The sequence below is a fragment of the Schistocerca gregaria genome, chromosome 3 (assembly GCF_023897955.1).
Source record: "Schistocerca gregaria isolate iqSchGreg1 chromosome 3, iqSchGreg1.2, whole genome shotgun sequence".
NCBI classification, from domain to species: Eukaryota; Metazoa; Arthropoda; class Insecta; order Orthoptera; family Acrididae; genus Schistocerca; species Schistocerca gregaria.
Genome location: NC_064922.1, coordinates 411,317,592 through 411,336,550, shown reverse-complemented (window position 1 = coordinate 411,336,550; position 18,959 = coordinate 411,317,592). Strand labels below are relative to the sequence as shown.

The 18,959-nt window shown below is 44.1% G+C and overlaps 1 protein-coding gene across 5 annotated transcripts in view; it reads left to right on the top strand.

The window, feature by feature from the left end:
- LOC126356279 (F-box/LRR-repeat protein 2) overlaps nucleotides 1-18,959 on the top strand; it is a 706,156-nt gene that overhangs the window by 631,961 nt on the left and 55,236 nt on the right. For all 5 annotated transcript variants that reach the window (XM_050007148.1, XM_050007147.1, XM_050007146.1 and 2 more), the window contains one exon: nucleotides 6,084-6,244. In XM_050007148.1, coding sequence (XP_049863105.1) covers nucleotides 6,084-6,244 — 161 coding nt within the window. The remainder of the gene's footprint in view (nucleotides 1-6,083; nucleotides 6,245-18,959) is intronic.

The window sequence follows — 18,959 nt, the reverse complement described above, 5'->3', positions numbered from 1 at the left end:
GCATCCTATAAGGAAGTGAGATATTTGTGTCCTTATCTTTCTTCAAATCTGACTCAACCTGGTCACCTTACTTTCCGTTAGTCCAGTTATTCATCCACCAATGTAAAGCGGGAATCGAATTTTCTCTCTAGGTTTCTCATCTTTTCCCAAACACTGTTTCCTATCTGATTCGGCCTTTTTCCTTTCTGCCTCCGCTTTCCTATCACTCTCCCGCACTTCTTTTATAACTACTTCGGATTTCCTATCTCTCTCGCTTCTGCTTTTTTGCCGTCGCTGGAATGATCCCTCGCTCGAATCTAGTCTGCTTATATACTTTCCTTACCACGTCATGGGTTCACAGCACCCGTAGGTGGCATTCAGTCTTTTGGTGGGCAGTGCTCGTAATCATTTGCTCGTCGGTTTTGATTGAGGGCTACAGGACACTGACATCTAAAAAAGTTTGTAGAGCTGGTAACACAAAAGCATCTGCCATGCAATATACATGCTTCGATTGTGACGAAATTGTTGGAGTTGGTCCTCCATGGCCTCCTGTTTTTAATGAAAGTAGGCGATGAACGGTGCGAAATGTGTGACGTGTACAATCACCATCGACAAATATGGGCACTAGATTGTAGCTGGTGGCGACACTAGACACACCAGAGAAGTATACTTTTAACGTCTGGATGACGTGGACTAAACATAGCCCGTCAGTGTGATACAGGTGCCTGTATGCCTAATGAAGGGCGACGGTGCACATTCCGACTTGGAGTTCACGTTGAAGAAATAAGAGAAAAAGCCAGAATGCGCCAACAGCCACCACGATTATGTCGTGAGTTACAGAAAAGCCACGCTCAGACAACTTATAGAAGTAGTGTGCAAGTTAGAAAGCGACTGAGTCTTGCCGTTCAGCGCCAAGAGAGGGGGAGAATATTTTGTGACGTGCATTCTCTGTCTCTGTCCCACAGTACATGCATTAGCTACTGCCCCCTAACAGCGGGCAACGTTGGGTATGCGCCACAGGGATACACTATTTCTCCTTCCAACTCACTTTCGAATTATTTATGTACGGAATAGTATCGTTATTTCTTGTAAATGTAATATACAAAAAAAAAAACTCACCACGAAGGAAATGTCTGAAAGGGACAGAAATCGGAAGAAGCGACGTACATGTACAGACAAGTAAATGATCAAAATTTTTTAAAAAAATGGATGATTTATTCAAGAGAACGAGCTTCCCAGATTGGACATGACGCAACGCCTTGGTCAATCTCTGGACATTAGGCAGGCAGCTATTCGAGTAGACACTAATTGATAGAATTTCTAAATGTCCTCCTTAGAGATACTGTGCCAAATTCGTCAAAATTCCAATCTGGTTCGAGGGCCCTGACCATAATGCTCCAGACTTTCTCAGTTAGGGAGAGATCCGATGACTTTGCCGGTCAAGGATACGGTTTTGCAAACACGAAGACAAGCAGTAGAAACTGTCGTATTTGTGGGCGGGCATTATCTTGCTTAAATGTAAGCCCAGGATAGCTTGTCATGAAGTGGAACAAAACCGGGCGTAGAATATCGTCGACGTACTGCTGTCCTGCTTCGGTGTGGAAACTCACCGACAGGAGTAGAATTGTCTTCAGTGATGAGTCCTGCTTCGAACTGAGCCCCGACGACCAGCAAAGGCGTTTCTAGAGACTCCCCAGATTGCTGTGGCATACCAACCTGAGTCTTGCACACCATACGACCTGACATCCAGGAGTGTAGGTCTGGGGTGCCATTTCTTTTTATAACAGGACCCCTTTGATTATCGTCCACGAAGCTCTTACAGCGCATCGGTACATCGACGATATCCTACGTCCCGTTTTGTTGCCCTTCATGGCAAGCCATACTGGGCTTACTCTTGAGCAAGATAATATGTGCCCGCTCACTGTGAGAGTTTCAACCGCTTGTCTTCGTGCTTGCCAAGCCGTGCCTTGGCCAACAAGGCGGCCAGATCAAGGCGGCCAGATCTCTCCCCAGAAGATAACGTCTGGAGCATTATGTACAGGGCCCTCCAACCATATCGAGATTTTAACTCTGTAACGCACCAATTGGACAGAATCTGTCACTTTATCCTTCAGGAGGACATCCAGCAACTCTGTCAACCAATGCGAAGGCGATCAACTGCTTGCACAAGGGCCAGAGGTGGACCAACGCGTTATTGACTTGCTCAATTTGTGAAGCTCGTTTCGTTGACGAGATCATCCATTTTTTTCTGAAGTTATAATCATTCGTTTGTTTGTACATTCATATCACATCTATCGATTTCCGCTCGCTTCAGATAATTCCTTCGTGGTACGTCGTATTTCATGTCTTGAGTGAATTGCTATTTTTACTTTATTTTAGCTTTAGTAAAAAGTGCAGAGGCGAAACGACGAGCGTCGTAAGTGCGATACCACGGAAATCAATTCCAAATTTTCAGTCTTCATCTCTACGCAAAAGTGCAGCTGAATGGCGGTATTGACTGGAGTGTCACAGGACACATTTCCCCTTGCTACTGCGCATTGTCCCACCACCTGCTTCCTTAAGCACAGTGTAGTTTTGCGCCGGCTTCAGCTACGCTGTTCCAGTCTCACTGAAGATCCGTTGTTACCTTCACGAGATTTTATCTGTGAGCGAGACGCTAAGGCTAACGCTCTGACTGATGTCTTTGTAGGGAATTTAATCCAGATCTCGTGTGTCTGATGGAGGAGTGTTCAGGGCTGTACAGTGCTCCAGAAGAGGTGGACCACCAATTTGGGCAGCTTTGCCAGGTTAATATTTGAAAGGCCCAGGCCCTGAGGCTGAGGCTGCTGTCGACTAGATCCACTACATAGCAGACATCTTCAGTAACATGCTTTCAATTGGGAACTATGCGGAAGACTGTAAACAAGCCATGGTAGTGACCATACCAAAGTTGGGCAAAGGTCTGCTCCTTTCAAAGAGTTACTGACTAATAAGTCGACTTCTGCCGACATCAAACCTTTTTGAAAGGCGTCTGCAGAACGTATATGCTGAACATAGTGACCCCGAGAGAAGTTAAGATTTCAGTCCAGGGACTAGACAATCCTTCAGTTTCGGCAGTTGGTACAAGGGGCAATGAATGCAATGAGAGGTCAGGAATTCTGCGAAGCCGTCTTCTTAAATGTGTGCCATGCGTTCCGCAACCTGTTGTATGACGGCCTCCTCTTCAAACTTTTTAATCAGTGTCCTCTGTGTCTCATGTGCGTCTTCTCCGGACATACTTTCAAGAAAGGACATTCCACGAATAGGTCGAGTGTAGGATCTCTTCGGACAGCAGCATCAGGAGGGTCGGTAATGGAGCTGAACCTCTACACACAGACGACATGCCTATCGCAGGGCACAGCAATCGGCACTGCATGTAGACGGCACGGGGGTCTTCGTACGGAATGTCAATGTCCGCTACATTTTCCGACGCCTGTAAGGCATCATTGATCGCACAGTTACCTGAACCAGTATTTCAGCCTGGCTTTCAACGTAGACAAAAGTTGAGCCGTTATTACCAGCCGTCGGAACTTCCTGGGCAACGTAAAACCCGCGTTTATGGAAACTCAGAGTATTAGAAGAGAATACTATTGTGCTTCACTTCAGTGTCAGACGATGTTAGATTAGACACTCATTGAACAAAGTGCCGAGACGAACAGAAACTGCGAGGGAAAGCCTTGGCTCGTCTCTAGCATCACTTCCCTATATCAGTGTTACAGGAACACTGTCTCTTCCTGTACAAGTCGCTGCGTCGACTGTTGCTGCAGTACGCTGACATAGTGTCCGGGAATGGAGCGGACTCGCACATAAAGCGTGTCCAGGGCCATGCCTTGCGACTGGACACCATTTGCCACAGGTTAACACTCCAAGATCTGTCATATTTATACACTTAAACACAAAATCCATAGTAGTGCCAATAGTAGATAGACATAGCCTGTCTACTGACAAGATAATCAACACCTAAGAATGAAGGAGTTAAAAGGTATCATAGTGATAGACAACCAAATGCAATCCACCAAAAACGAGCTAAAGAAATCGAAAGTTTGAGGACTTCAACACAATCTGGGAACACAGAAGAAGACCCTTCAAGGATTACTCCGTCTGACTAAAATTCTCGATGATCAGACTTAGCGCCAAAGTAATGGCTTAAAGTCCAAACCTCCTCGCAATGTCTCGTGAAGTGACGGCAAGTCACAATGTCGACAGCGATTCGCCAATCGTAGAGGGAAGTTGAACTCAGCGCGCCCCCGTCACCCTCCCTCCCCCCAGTGCTATTAAAGAGTATTAAGCTGTTCCACTGTTGTCACAGATACGACTGAAGGTAAAAACTGAAAGGAAGCTTCTGTAACATCAGCCCTGAGATTTTTATTGATATTGCGTAATACCTAATGAATTATAATTTAATGGGTTTACATACTATGTTCTTCTGTGCCATTAAATATGTAACAACAATTATGATCGGACTATAAACTTAAAATTATAGTTAATAATCTGTGATGGCCCCTTAGCCTAGTAATACGATCGTGTCAAGGGTCCATGTATCGCAAATAAAGTTTAAAAAAGTACTTGTCACATGTCTCATTTGCTTTACTCTTATAGAACAACAGCACAGATCTGACAAAATCGCGTTTTCACAATCCGAGGACACTATCTAAATCTTTATGAACCCACATTTGCACAAGTAGGTCACAGAGTTCACGCTTCTCGATGTGGCTGTCATTTCCAGACTTTCTTTCTTTGATCTGTCAACAGCTAAGCGTGCCAGAGCTATTTCGGTAGTCCAAGCAACGGGGACGGACGAGAATTGGAGCAATGTGTGCAGGCGCTTAATATCAGCGCAAGTCCACAGAAAATCGCGCCTGCTAAATAGATGTTTAACAGAGCTAATTTGTGCTCCGATGAGATCTCTGTTCAACTCGCCGCTACACTGAGTTCTGCGATCTGTGTAAATCTCTTAACAGTGGTGTGAGCAAGGCCTATCGTGTGCGACTCTTTATTCTTGTCCGTATGAGATTAACTCTAATATTTCCGATGTAGAGACACCTTTTAAGGTAAGGATGAAAGATTAGGAGCGTGTAAATTAATTTTAATTAACTGAAATTAATAATAAATAAAAGTCAATTAATCGAAAACGGAGTAACAAGGATTAGGCTAGAGAACAGAAACAACACGAATTCCTTTAAGGAAATCACGATGAATTTAAAAATCAGAAGCTATTAAAAGTGTACACGGGACCAACGCCAACTGTCTACGCGACTTCTCAAAATCTCTGCTCTTTTTGCGAACTCCTTTTTTATATCTTAAAAGTTTTAGATAAGCTATATATTCAATAAACTGTTCAATATCTGTGGCAAACGTTAGAAAAAATTGTAAGCGCAGTTCTAAGGTGTTGTTAGCCCATTTTAATGTCAATTCACGTTCCTAGTCAGTTAAGAAATTCTGTAAGTGCCTAAAATCGCCACAACATAGAATCTCTCAGAATCTGTAACTGATTGCTACAAGTTTGATGATACGTGCTTGGTTTAACAGTGCAATGGAATGTCAACGAGCCAGTAGCCATACCTGTTAACACTTCTAGGCACAAGAAGTTGTTGTTGTTGGCTTTTCTTTGCAGGGTAAAGTAATTAATTCCATTGTTGTCTTTCGATTAATCATATTATATACACTCAAAACCACGAAATTAGCGTCATTTCGTTTCTTCTTAGATGGAGTACGGCGTTAAGGCACTGGGTTTTCGCTAGTAAGTACTTGGTTAGGGTTACGGTCGTTTTATAATAAAGAGACGCGCAGAATTGGCGTTAGCATACATTTAAGACACAGAAACGCTTGTGGAGTCTCTGTTTCCAAATTCAGATGAGCCGAATGGAAGAATAATTAGAAACTAACCCACAGAACTTGTTGCTTAACATTAAATTTTGTCTGATTAAATGATTCTTTTGATATAGAATATGATAAATTTTTAGTTTAATGTTTGAAATTGATGTGAATTTCAATCTATAACATTTTGTTGCGCTAGTTTATTCACTAACTTTATGTGTAAGAGGTCAATATGAGTAAAACAAATTTTCTTCTCTTTAAAATTATAGGCACGTACGAGAAAGTTGAGGAGGAAGAGGAGGAAATCTATGAAGTAATAAATGTGCACAAACTGAAATCAGCAACCCCCAACCTGCGGGTGATCAATTTGTATGGCATTAACTTCGTAGATGACAGTCACATAGAAGCTTTCAGTTCAAACTGCATACAGGTAAGTCAGCGGAACAATGCTTTTTGGTTTCAGTAGAACATGTTAATCGGCAAACTCAGAGATTTTTGGAACAGTTTGTAGGGCGATGCATACCTAAATAATTAAGTAAACGCCGCGCGGTGTAGCCGCGCAGTCCCAGGCGCATTGTCACGGTTCGCGTGGCTACCCCCGTCGGAGGCTCGAGTCCTCCCTCAGGCATGGGCGTGTGTGCTGTTCTTAGCGTAAGTTAGATTAAGTAGTGTGTAAGCTTAGGGACCAATGACCTCAGCAGATTGGTTCCATAGGATCTTAATTCGCAATGAGACAAAGACCACAGTTTCATAGTAATGTCCTCTACAATAATAACGAAAACAACGGCAGGGTACAAGGTGTCTGGGTTAGGGGTATACACAAACAAATGCTTATAACGAAGGAACTCGACATTTTATGTTGTTGGGAAAATACGCTGTCGATAGAGACATTCTCCATGTTGTGATCCTCACCGTTTCATGAGCAGCGCTGAGTCGCATGACTCATGCGCACAAATGTTTACTGTGTAGCAAGCAGACGTAATCCTGACAGTCAACATGCGTACGCCACAAAGTAAGGTGCAGTGTGTGCTAAGGTTCAAATGGCTCTCAGCACTATGGGACTTAACATCTTAGGTCATCAGTCCCCTAGAACTTAGAACTACTTAAACCTAACTAACCTAAGGACATCACACACACCCATGCCCGAGGCAGGATTCGAACCTGCGACCGTAGCAGCCCCGCGGTTCCGGACTGCAGCGCTAGAACCGCACGGCCACCGCGGCCGGCTGTGCTAAGGTTAGTAGAGCTGAAGTCTGTAACACGTGTTCAGCAGCATGCAAGAACAATATGGACCGTGGATTCTCCCACATGTAAATCCGTTTGTCTGTGTGATAGTATTTTTCAAGAAACGGGAGGTTTCATTTCAGATGCCGGGAAACATCATGAACAACATGTAAATGAAGAGACCGTCGGACGTGTGTGTGAAGCACACGTAAACTTTTGCATTACATTGCGCCTGAAGATCACCGCAGACGATGTTCTTTTACTGTTGAAATGTTGCATCCTACAGACAGAAACAACTACTACCTCAATTCAGTGTTGTTCAGTGATGAATCTACCTTCCACGTCTGTGGCAAAGTTAACTGACATAGCTGTCGAATATGGGGAAGTGAGGCTCCAGGAGAAGTGACTGAGTACGAAAGTGATGCACCAAAATTAAAAAGGTGGCTGAGGTTAAGTAAACATGGTGTAAGTGGTTCATTTCTTTTTATGGAGTCTTCAGTGACAGTGCCACCTATCTCGATATGTTGGCGAACTATCGAGTTCTATAGATGCCTTCCGACGTCATTTTACAGTAGGATGGTGCTCCACCCCTCTATCATGGGGATGTTACCACATTTCTCCATGAGAGATTCCCTGAGCGTTGGATTGGAAGGGAAAGTCCCATTCCCTGGCCCCCTCGGCCTCCTGATCCGACTCCGCTGGATTTCAGTGCATGGTGGTTTATCAAAGATATTATTTTCAGGACGAAGGTACGAGATCTGGTAGATTTGAGACAACGGATCTACGCTGCAGTAGAGCCATAACACCTGTCATGCTTACGAACGTGTGGCGAAAAGTGGACTTACCAGAATGAGACTTTCACTCTGCAGCGGAGTGTGGCTGGTATGAAACTTCCTGGCAGATTAAAACTGTGTGCCACGCCGAGACTCGAACTCGGGACCTTTGCCTTGCGAAATCTGCCAGGAAGTTTCAAAAATGGAGTTAGTTTCCGTATCTGCCGAGCTACAAACGTTGCTATATTGAACTGTTCTACTAAGCATACAAATGTTTGCTCTGCTGTGTACAATAGTGGACAAATAAAGTTATTAAACTTAATACCTATTGAAAGACAAAGAAATATTTTTGTATACATCTAGCCTGGACACTTTACATTTTATTTCTTTGTGTCCGTGTCAGCACTCCGCTAATGTCTACTGTCTGAATATTACTCATTTATTCGTCTCCTGTATGCAAAGGCCGGCCGCAGCGACCGAGCGGTTCTAGGCGCTACAGTCTGGAACCGCGCGACCGCTACGGACGCAGGTTCGAATCCTGCCTCGGGCATGGATGTGTGTGATGTCCTTAGGTTAGTTAGGTTTAAGTAGTTCTAAGTTCTAGGGGACTGATGACCTCAGCAGTTAAGGCCCATAGAGCTCAGAGCCATTTGAACCATTTTTTGTATGCAAGGGAAAACAATACGAAACCCTGAGTTCTAGGGGACTGATGACCTCAGCAGTTAAGTCCCATAGTGCTCAGAGCCATTTGAACCATTTTTTGTATGCAAGGGAAAACAACATGAAACGCTAAGTTCTAGGGGACTGATGACCTCAGCAGTTAAGTCCCATAGTGCTCAGAGCCATTTGAACCATTTTTTGTATGCAAGGGAAAACAACACGAAACGATACATATGAGTTATGTAATGTGCTACCATTCGGCACTTTGATGAAATACGCTCACCAGCCAAAGTACTAGTCCTCTCCCCCCAATAGAGCACACAGGTTGCTTTGGAGCCCTCTAGAGTCTAGACGGTGTAGAATCAGTATCAGTCGGTCGTGTGACGCTTGACCACTGACTTAAGTCAGGGCCGTGAAGTTATGTTTGTGCCAGTCGATTATACGGAATCGATGCAGTAAGATGGATCCGTGTGGAGACGAGGCAGAAAGGACGTCCCCATAACAACACCGTGCATTAAGTTGCCGTATTTTTTGGTGTACCAGCACGGACTGTTGAACGTGTCTACAATGAATCGTGTATCAGACGCAGACATTAACCACGGCATAAGAACAGTGTTCTTTATAAGATCCTAACCAACAAGGACCGTAGATGATGTCAATGACAATCGGTTCAAACCCACCTAGAATTGGTGCTGTCAGTGAATGCAGATCCGTCTCAACCAGTTTTTGAGTAAAAACTGCGAAGATAAATGCATGTAATGGACATACGGAGTCAGGTATTCACAAAAAGGCCATTTATCACTGCAGCACGTAAAGCTGCATGTCTTCAATGGACCAAACAGCACAGAAACTGGACAGTATCTGACAAGAGGCGTGTAGCGTCGTCGGACAATCCGTAACATTGCCTTTTTTGGAGAGACTCACCGACAGCGCAATGACTTCCTAATCCACAGTGTCTGGAAGGAGTGTTTCAGGCTAGAGGTGCTCCTTTGACGCTTTAGGTCCACTCTGAAGATTACCATTATCGTGAAGCAGGATGTTTACTTCAGGATTCTCGGTGTCTTGGTGTTGCTCTTTCTTCCACACCATCTTGATGAGTTTGCTGTGCGTTCTTCCATCTTCCAAGGTAACAACAACGTGTTGACAGGGCTGTGCACATACGTTCCTAGTTTGGAAAACACTCGGGCATCCTTTCTCATCTCGCTGGATCACTGGCTTAATCTCGCAGAAAATGACTGGGACTATTTGGTAGTGCTGGTGAATCACAATGATCACCATCCGCCCAAATTTTTCTTTGTCCGCTCTTGAGCTTGATGGTCTGCGGGGCCTCGGCTGTTCACTTATGTAATAGAATGGAACAACTGCGGCCGTCGTTCTGGTGTTATTTCATTATATTGCAACCAGTTTCTGTGTCTCAATAGACTATTTTCAGGCCAGCCAGTTCACAGATGTTGGCCTCTGATTGGATCGTGTATACGACTGGAGTTCAACCCCTGACCGTCAGTTAAGTAAGGCCTGAAGATGGTGTATTAAGTCACCGAAACTGGTTACAATGTAACGAAATAACATCAAAACAACGGTTCAGTTGTTTCATTTTCTTAAATTCCCTGTAACTGGGGGTCAAATCAGCTCGATATGGCGTACCTGTACAAACTCGTGTAGCCTCTTCTTCGCCGAACTGAGGCCATTATCAAGTATAAGGGCAGTGCTACACGACATTAGCGTGATATCTCCTGTAGGGGAATAACTGTTTGTCCCATGTATTTATAAAGCCACCACTCAGAGACGTGAGATATGAAATTTACGAGTGGGGTTCAATAAGTAACGGCTCTGAGCACTATGGGACTTAACTTCTGAGGTCATCAGTCCCCTAGAACTTAGAACTACTTAAACCTAAGCAGCCTAAGGACATCACACACATCAATACCCGAGGCAGGATTCGAACCTGCGACCGTAGTAGTCGCGCGGTTCCAGACTGTAGCGCCAAGAACCGTTCGGCCACTCTGGCCGTCAAAAGTAATGCAACACATTTTTTTGTCAGCCAGTTTCAGTCGAAAAAATGCGGAATTTGTTACGTTAGATCGTAGAATATTCTCGCTTCAGCCCCTATAGTTTCATGAAGTTCCAACAGATGGCGGCGCTACAAGTAACCTTCAAAATGGCGTCTGAAACGGAGATGCGTCCCAAGTAGAAATCTGTCAATGGACGTCTTTTGGCTGAAAACGAGAGCATATTCGCTTGCAAAATGTCTACAGATACCTGGCAGTAAACAAAATCAAGGTGAGTCATTGAGTGAGACGTCTGTCGTGATAGCAATTAGGACGCGCAGACCTGTTCGATCTCCGACGGGCCGGCCGGTCGCACACACCTCTGACTCCTGCAATGTTGAAACGTTCAAAGCGGCATCTCTCGGCTGGTAAAGTCATAGCGACGGTCTTCTAATCATGGCGACGGTCTTCTGGGACTATGAAGGGCCTAGTCCGTTTGGTGTCATCCATCATGGTGTAACGATCTACTCTGAAGTCTATTGTGCTACTCTCACAAAATTGAACAAAGGACCTCACCATGTTCATCGTCACAAAAATTGAAACGAGTTTCTCTTTGTTCATGACAACGCAAGGCCTCACACAAGTCTGCACATTCGAAAGGAGCTCACAAAACTTCGTTGTACCGTTCTTCTTTGCCGGCCGCGGTGGCCTCGCGGTTCTAGGCCCGCAGTCCGGAACCGTGCGACTGCTACGGTCGCAGGTTCGAATCCTGCCTCGGGCATGGATGTGTGTGATGTCCTTAGGTTAGTTAGGTTTAAGTAGTTCTATGTTCTAGGTGACTGATGACCACAGCAGTTGAGTCCCATAGTGCTCAGAGCCATTTTTTGTACCGTTCTTCCTCATTTACCCTACTGCTCGGAACTCGCACCTTCCATCTGTTTGGCCCAATGAAGAATGCACTCACGGGAAGCAGTTCGTAGATGATGAGGAGGTTATTGGTGCAGCAAAACATTGGGAACGAGTCGACCAGTAGAGTGGTACCATGCGGGCATACAGGTCCTCAGACTAAGGTGGTGTAAGGCCATCGCACTGAACGGTGATTATGTTGACAAATTGGGTTTTGTAGACAAAAGAGTAGGAAATAATATGGTGTATTGGAATCCTGAATAAAGTAAACCTCTTTCAGGAAAAAAACGTGTTGCATTACTTATTGAACGGCCCTCGAATAATCGAGCTAGGTGATGCTAAATAGTTGTGTGTGTGTGTGTGTGTGTGTGTGTGTGTGTGTGTGTGTGTGTGTGTGTGTTGGGTGGGAGACTGACATGATGCCTTTCGTAGAACGCGGAAATCGCAATTTTTCAGTGGGAAATTTTAAACAAGGTTGTTGTTGTTGTGGTCTTCAGTCCTGAGACTGGTTTCATGCCGCTCTCCATGCTACCCTATCCTGTGCAAGCTTCTTCATCTCCCAGTACTTACTGCAACCTACATCCTTCTGAATCTGCTTAGTGTATTCATCTTTTGGTCTCCCTCTACGATTTTTACTCTCCAAGCTGCCCTCCAATGCTAAATTGGTGTTCCCTTGATGCCTCAGAACATGACCTACCAATCGGTCCCTTCTTCTTGCCAAGTTGTGCCAATTCTACTCAATGCCTCCTCATTAGTTATGTGATCTACCTATCTAATCTTCAGCATTCTTCTGTAGCACCACATTTCGAAAGCTTCTATTCTCTTCTTGTCCAAAATATTTATCATCCATGTTTCACTTCCATACATGGCTACACTTTATACACATACTTTCAAATACGACTTCCTGACACCTAAATCTATGCTCGATGTTAACGAATTTCTCTTCTTCAGAAACGCTTTCCTTGCCATTGCCAATCTACATTTTATATCTTCTCTACTTCGACCATCGTCAGTTATTTTGCTCCCCAAATAGCAAAACTCCTTTCCTACTTTAAGTGTCTCATTTCCTAATCTAATTCCCTCAGCATCACCCAACTTAATTCGACTACATTCCATTATCCTCGTTTTGATTTTGTTGATGTTCATGTTATATCCTCCTTTCAAGACACTGTCCATTCCGGTCAACTGCTCTTCCAAGTCCTTTGCTGTCGCTAACAGAATTACAATGTCATCGGCGAACATCAAATTTTCTGTTTCTTCTTCATGGATTTTAATTCCTACTCCGACTTTTTTCATTTGTTTCCTTTACTGCTTGCTCAATATACAGATTGAATAACATCAGGGAGAGGATACAACCCTGTCTCACTCCCTTCCCAACCACTGCTTCCCTTTCATGCCCCTCGACTTTTATAACTGCCATCTGGTTGCTGTACAAATTGTAAATAGCCTTTCGTTTCCTGTATTTTACCCCTGCCACCTTTAGAATTTGAAAGAGAGTATTCCAGTCAACATTGTCAAAAGCTTTCTTTAAGTCTACAAATGCTAGATGTGTAGGTTTGCCTTTCCTTAATCTATTTTCTAAGACAAGTCGTAAGGTCAGTATTGCCTCACGTGTTCCAATATTTCTACGGAATCCAAACTGATCTTCCCAGAGGTCGGATTCTACAAGTTTTTCCATTCGTCTGTAAAGAATTCATGTTAGCATATTGCAGCTGTGACTTATTAAACTGATAGTTCGCTAATTTTCACATCTGTCAACACCTGCTTTCTTTGTGATTGGAATTATTATATTCATGTTGAACTCTAAGGGTATTTCGCCTGTCTCATACATCTTGCTCACCAGATGGTAGAGTTTTTTCAGGACTGGCTCTCCCAAGGCCGTCAGTAGTTCTAATGGAATGTTGTCTACTCCCGGGGCCTTGTTTCGACTCAGGTCTTTCAGTGTTCTGTGAAACTCTTCACGCAGTATCGTGTCTCCCATTTCATCATAATCTACATCCTCTTCCATTTCCATAACATTGTCCTCAAGTACATCACCCTTGTATAGACCCTCTATATACTCCTTCCACCTTTCTGCTTTCCCTTCTTTGCTTAGAACTGGGTTTCCATCTGAGCTCTTGATGTTCATACAAGTGGTTCTCCTCTCTCCAAAGGTCTCTTTAACTTTCCTGTAGGCAGTATCTATCTTACCCCTAGTAAGATAAGCCTCTACATCCTTACATTTGTCCTCTAGCCATCCCTGCTTAGCCATTTTGCACTTCCTGTCGATCTCATTTTTGAGACGTTTGTATTCCTTTTTGCCTGCTTCATTTACTGTATATATATTTTTTCTCCTTTCATCAATTAAATTCAATATTTCTTCTGTTACCCAAGGATTTCTACTAGCACTCGTCTTTTTACCTACTTGGTCTTTTGCTGCCTTCACTACTTCATCCCTCAGAGCTACCCATTCTTCTTCTACTGTACTTCTTTCCCCCATTCCAGTCAATTTTTCTGTCATGCTCTCCCTGAAACTCTGTACAACCTCTGGTTAAGTCAGTTTATCCAGGTCCCATCTCCTTAAATTCCCACCTTTTTGCAATTTCTTCAGTTTTAATCTGCAGTTCATAACCAATAGATTGTGGTCAGAGTCCATATCTGTCCCTGGAAATGTCTTACAATTTAAAACCTTGTTCCTAAATCTCTGCCTTACCATTATATAATCTGTCTGATACCTTGTAGTATCTCCAGGATTCTTCCATGTATACAGCCTTCTATTATGATTCTTGAACCAAGTGTTAGCTATGATTAAGTTGTGCTCTGCGCAAAATTCTACCAGACGGCTGCCTCTTTCATTTCTTGCCCCCAATCCATATTCACCTACTACGTTTCCTTCTCTTCCTTTTCCTACTCTCGAATTCCAGTCACCCATGACTATTAAATTTTCATCTCCCTTCACTACCTGAATAATTTCTTTTATCTCATCATACATTTCATCAATTTCTTCATCATCTGCAGAGCTAGTTGGCATATAAACTTGTACTACTGTAGTAGGCGTGGGCTTCGTGTCTATCTTGACCACAATATTGCGTTCACTATGCTGGTTGTAGTAGCTTACCCGCATTTCTATTTTCCTATTCATTATTAAACCTACTCCTGCATTACCCCTATTTGATTTTGTATTTATAACCCTGTATTCACTTGACCAGAGGTCTTGTTCCTTAAGGTATGACAGGCAAATGATCGAAATTAAGGCTTTGTCACAGAGAATTTGCCTTATCGCCGTGGGTTCGAAATGAACACTGCTTACTTGCGAGTGTACAGATGCCAGTAGTATTGTGTACACAAGGTATAAAAGTATAAAAGGGCAGTGCATTTGCGGAGCTGTCATTTGTACTTAAGTGACTCATGTGAAAAGGTATCCGACGTGTTTGTGGTGGCACGACGGATTTAGCAGACTCTGAAGTGGAATGCTAGTTGGAGCTAGAGGCATGCAACATTCCATTTTGGAAATCGATAGGGAATCAATATTCCGAAGTCGACAATGTCAAGAGTCTGCCAAAAATACCAAATTTCGGATATTACCTCTCACCATGGACAACGCAATGACCAACGAAGTTCACTTAACGACCGAGAGCAGCGGCGTGTGCGGAGAGTTGTCAATGTGAACAGACAAGGAACACAGCGTGAAATAACCACAGAATTCAGTTCAATATGACAGGGCGACGAAATTTGGCGTTAATGTGCTATGGCAGCAGACGAGCGACGCGAGTGCTTTTGCTGACAGCACGACATCGCCTGCAGCGCCTCTCCTGCGCCAGACCACATCGATTCGACCCTAGACGACTGGAAAACCGTGGCCTGGTCATATGAGTCCCAATTTCCGCTGGTAAGAGCTGATGGTAGGTTTTGAGTGTGGGCCACATCCCATGAAGACATGGACGCCAGTTGCCGACAAGGCACTGTGCAAACAGGTGATGGTTCCATAATCGTGTGGGCTGTGTTTACGTGGAATGGACTGGGTCCTCTGGTGCCACTGAACCGATCATTGACTGGAAATGGATATTTTCGGATTTTTGGAGACCATCTGCAGCGACCCATGGGTTTCATGTTCCCAAGCAAGGACTGAATTTTTATGGATTATTCGCTACTGGTTTGGATAACATTCTGGACAATTCGAGCGAATGATCTAGCTTGGCAGATAGCCCAACACGAACTCATCGAGTATGTATGGGGCGTATAAAATCCTACACCGGCAGCACTTTCGCAGTCGTGGACGGCTATAGAGGTAGCATGACTGGGTATTTCTGCAACAACTTGTTTTGTCCATACCATGTCGACTTGTTGGACTACTCTGGGCAAAAGGAGATTCTACACTATATTAGGAGGTATCCCATGACTTTCGTCATCTCAGTGTATGTTGCAGTTTGTAGGCTACACAGACAAGAGGGCGCATTTGATGCGGCAGCCAGCGTGTGCTGTATGTACGAGAAATTTACAATGAGAAACACATATAACAGTTTGTTGTATGACATTGGTACGTTTCACACCCATATGCCCGGGCACATACATACACACACACACACACACACACACACACACACACACATATATATATATATATATATATATATATATATATATATATATATATATATATATATATATATATACGTTACTTCAGGTGCAGCACAGTATTAAGTGCTCGAACTAAGTCAATGCGCTTTTTAAAAAAATGAAGGAACAGCAGTGTTATCATTCCGACGACGAGGTCATTGGTGATGGAGCTCTAGCACTGAGAGGACAAAGATGGGGAACGAAAGAGGAAGGATCATTACCTTGGCAATTTTACCGGCATCGGCCGTAATGAATTTAGAAAAAACTGCGGTCAATATAGATCTGGATGGTCGGAAGGGGATTTGAAAACCACTCCTCTCGAATGCGTAACCAGTGTCCAAACCACTGAGTGCCCTCTCGTGGTGCTTACTACAACGTCAACCATGCGTGAGATACGCTGCCGCCGGCCAGAGTGGCCTTGCGGTTCTAGGCGCTACAGTTTGGAACCGAGCGACCGCTACGGTCGCAGGTTCGGATCCTGCCTCGGGCATGGATGTGTGTGATGTCCTTAGGTTAGTTAGGTTTAATTAGTTCTAAGTTCTAGGGGACTGCTGACCTCAGAAGTTAAGTCGCATAGCGCTCAAAGCCATTTAGATACGCTGAATTTGGGAGCAAATGTCGGTTATTGATTTATGTACGCAACAGTGTGATCAGAAGGGAAAGACCCATTACGTAGCTGACCTGCTCAAAAAATGTTCTGCACCATGTGCGTACTTGCGAAAGTGTCTAGTGTCTGGACTTACATTCAAGCGGAGCAGAAAAGCAGTAAAAAAGGCTTTACTGTGAAATAAAATCAAAACATAAAATTCCAAAGTAAAGGCGTTCTGTTAGAAAGTATGAGGACTTGTACAGCTGTGAAATAAACATCTTCTGCTGGGTTGTTGCTCAGCCCTGTCCATAGCGACATTTTTTGGTCCACTTTGGCACGCTGTCGTCAAGGTGGCCGATACATTGCTAATCAAGCCTAAGCCATTCTTTGACGGTGGTCCTCATAAGGTCATCGAGTGTGCATGGGAGGGGGGGGGGGGGGTTCCTGTTACGGCGTACTGCATATTTTAGATTGTGCCAAGCATGCTGAGCGGGTTAATGTGTGCACATACCGTAGGCCGACCGTTCGGTTAATTGTTGCCCCCTGGAGGTAGGTGTTCACAAGGCGAGCTTGCTGTGATCGTGTATTATCGTCTTGAAAGACGTATCCACCTCCGAAGTGTTGGCTATAGGATTGGTCATTAGGTTGGAGGTCGCTGTTGGTATTTCTACTTCATCAAAAATCAGTTCACAAACTTTCATTATTATAATATACCATGTGTCCATAATTAAAGTTACAGTTTCAAAACGCTGTAGAAACAGAGCTACTGCTCAGAATAACGTCAAATTTGAAAAGCGTGTTATTGACGCAAGGGAAACGTGACGGAACAAAAAAATTTAACGAAAGTTTGATCAGTAGATGGTGCTGTAAACGTCTTAACGTAAATAAGGTCGGCTATGAATAAGAGATGAATCGCAATACGACGGCTATTTTGAGTTACACGTTACACCATCCCTACTGTTCGATGTGTACGACTGCACAAGTTTGACAGTCAACAGTTGTAGCACTTTCAGTTATGTAGGTCCATGCACCACGACAAAGTCGTAAGAGAACGGATGTAAAAAATCGGCTTTTAATAGTCCTGAGGCCAAAAACGGCGTAAAAAGCAAAATGACATCGATTTCCGATCGTCTTGAGACTGGCGGATGACATGTTCAATGCGCTGTCCGCCAATGCCCGCCACATGTGGAAATCGAGAAACATCACGTTCCGCAACAGATCGGAGTGTCTCTGGGGTCACGTTCAGAATGTGTTGAGCAATGGTGTCTTCAGTTCAGCTACTTTCGTTATTGTACCACTAAACACAACATCTTTCAGATAATCTCACAGCCAGAAGTCACGTCTGTAGCAGCCGTTTCACTGGCTGTGCACTATGCGGAGGGGTGCCATCTTGCGTAGAAATGACCCTACCGTTACATCCACGCTGTTAAAGAGTTGGAGTGACGTTGGTGCGCAAAAGAGTTTTCCAGTGATGGTGCAGGTAACAGGACCTGCACCACGCACCGCCTCGAAGAAACACGGCCCGGCGGTAAACCCGCACCACGTAGCCACCTTTGCAGAATCAAGTGGCAGCGGTTGATGTGCGTGCGGATTTTCCATTGCCCATATTCGGCAATTCTGCATATTGACATATCCTTAGAGATGGAAACGAAATTCGTCTGTCCACAGAATTTTCAATGGCTATTCACAGTCCACTTCCATGCGAGCAAGAAATCGTCTTGCAGTTAGTTCAGCAGAAAGCAACTCCCGAACATGGGTGATTTTGTATGGATAGCAATGCGGGATGTTTCGTAGGATTTTATGCGCCTTGCTCACAGTCATGTCCAATTTTCGGGCAGTTTCCTGTGCACTGCATGTTTGTACACAGCCCTCCTGCACTGCTGCGGTCACATCTTCGACAAACGTCGGATCAGCTGCTTTCCCCCCTCTGCCACATTGCACTTCATAAGAACATGTCTTTTCCAATTTTGTTATCATTTTCTCCAGCCCCTTAGCGGCCATCGGACCAATGCATTTTTTCATACCCCTGAGTGTCCGGAACTTCTGTAGGGCTACTGGTGCACAGCCACCGTTCTTGTAAAAGATCGTCACCAGCAGCGCGCGATGCTTCGTGGAGACTGATGTTAGATGCCTGGGACGCAAACTGAGGAACAGCCGTCTGCCGCGCGTGTGTTGGTGCGCATTTGCTGACACGTAAAGCGCCAATTTTTTTAATTTTTTTTTTGTCCGTGACGTTTCCCTCTGCGGCAATAAAGTGATGTTCAAATTTCACGTCATTCTGAGCACTGGTTCTTTTTCTACAGTATTTTGCAACTGGAGTTTTAATTATGCACGCCGTCACCCTGTACCTCGCACTTAGTTTCATTACTTTCCAATAATTGTAGCATAATTTATCGAACCGTAGTACAT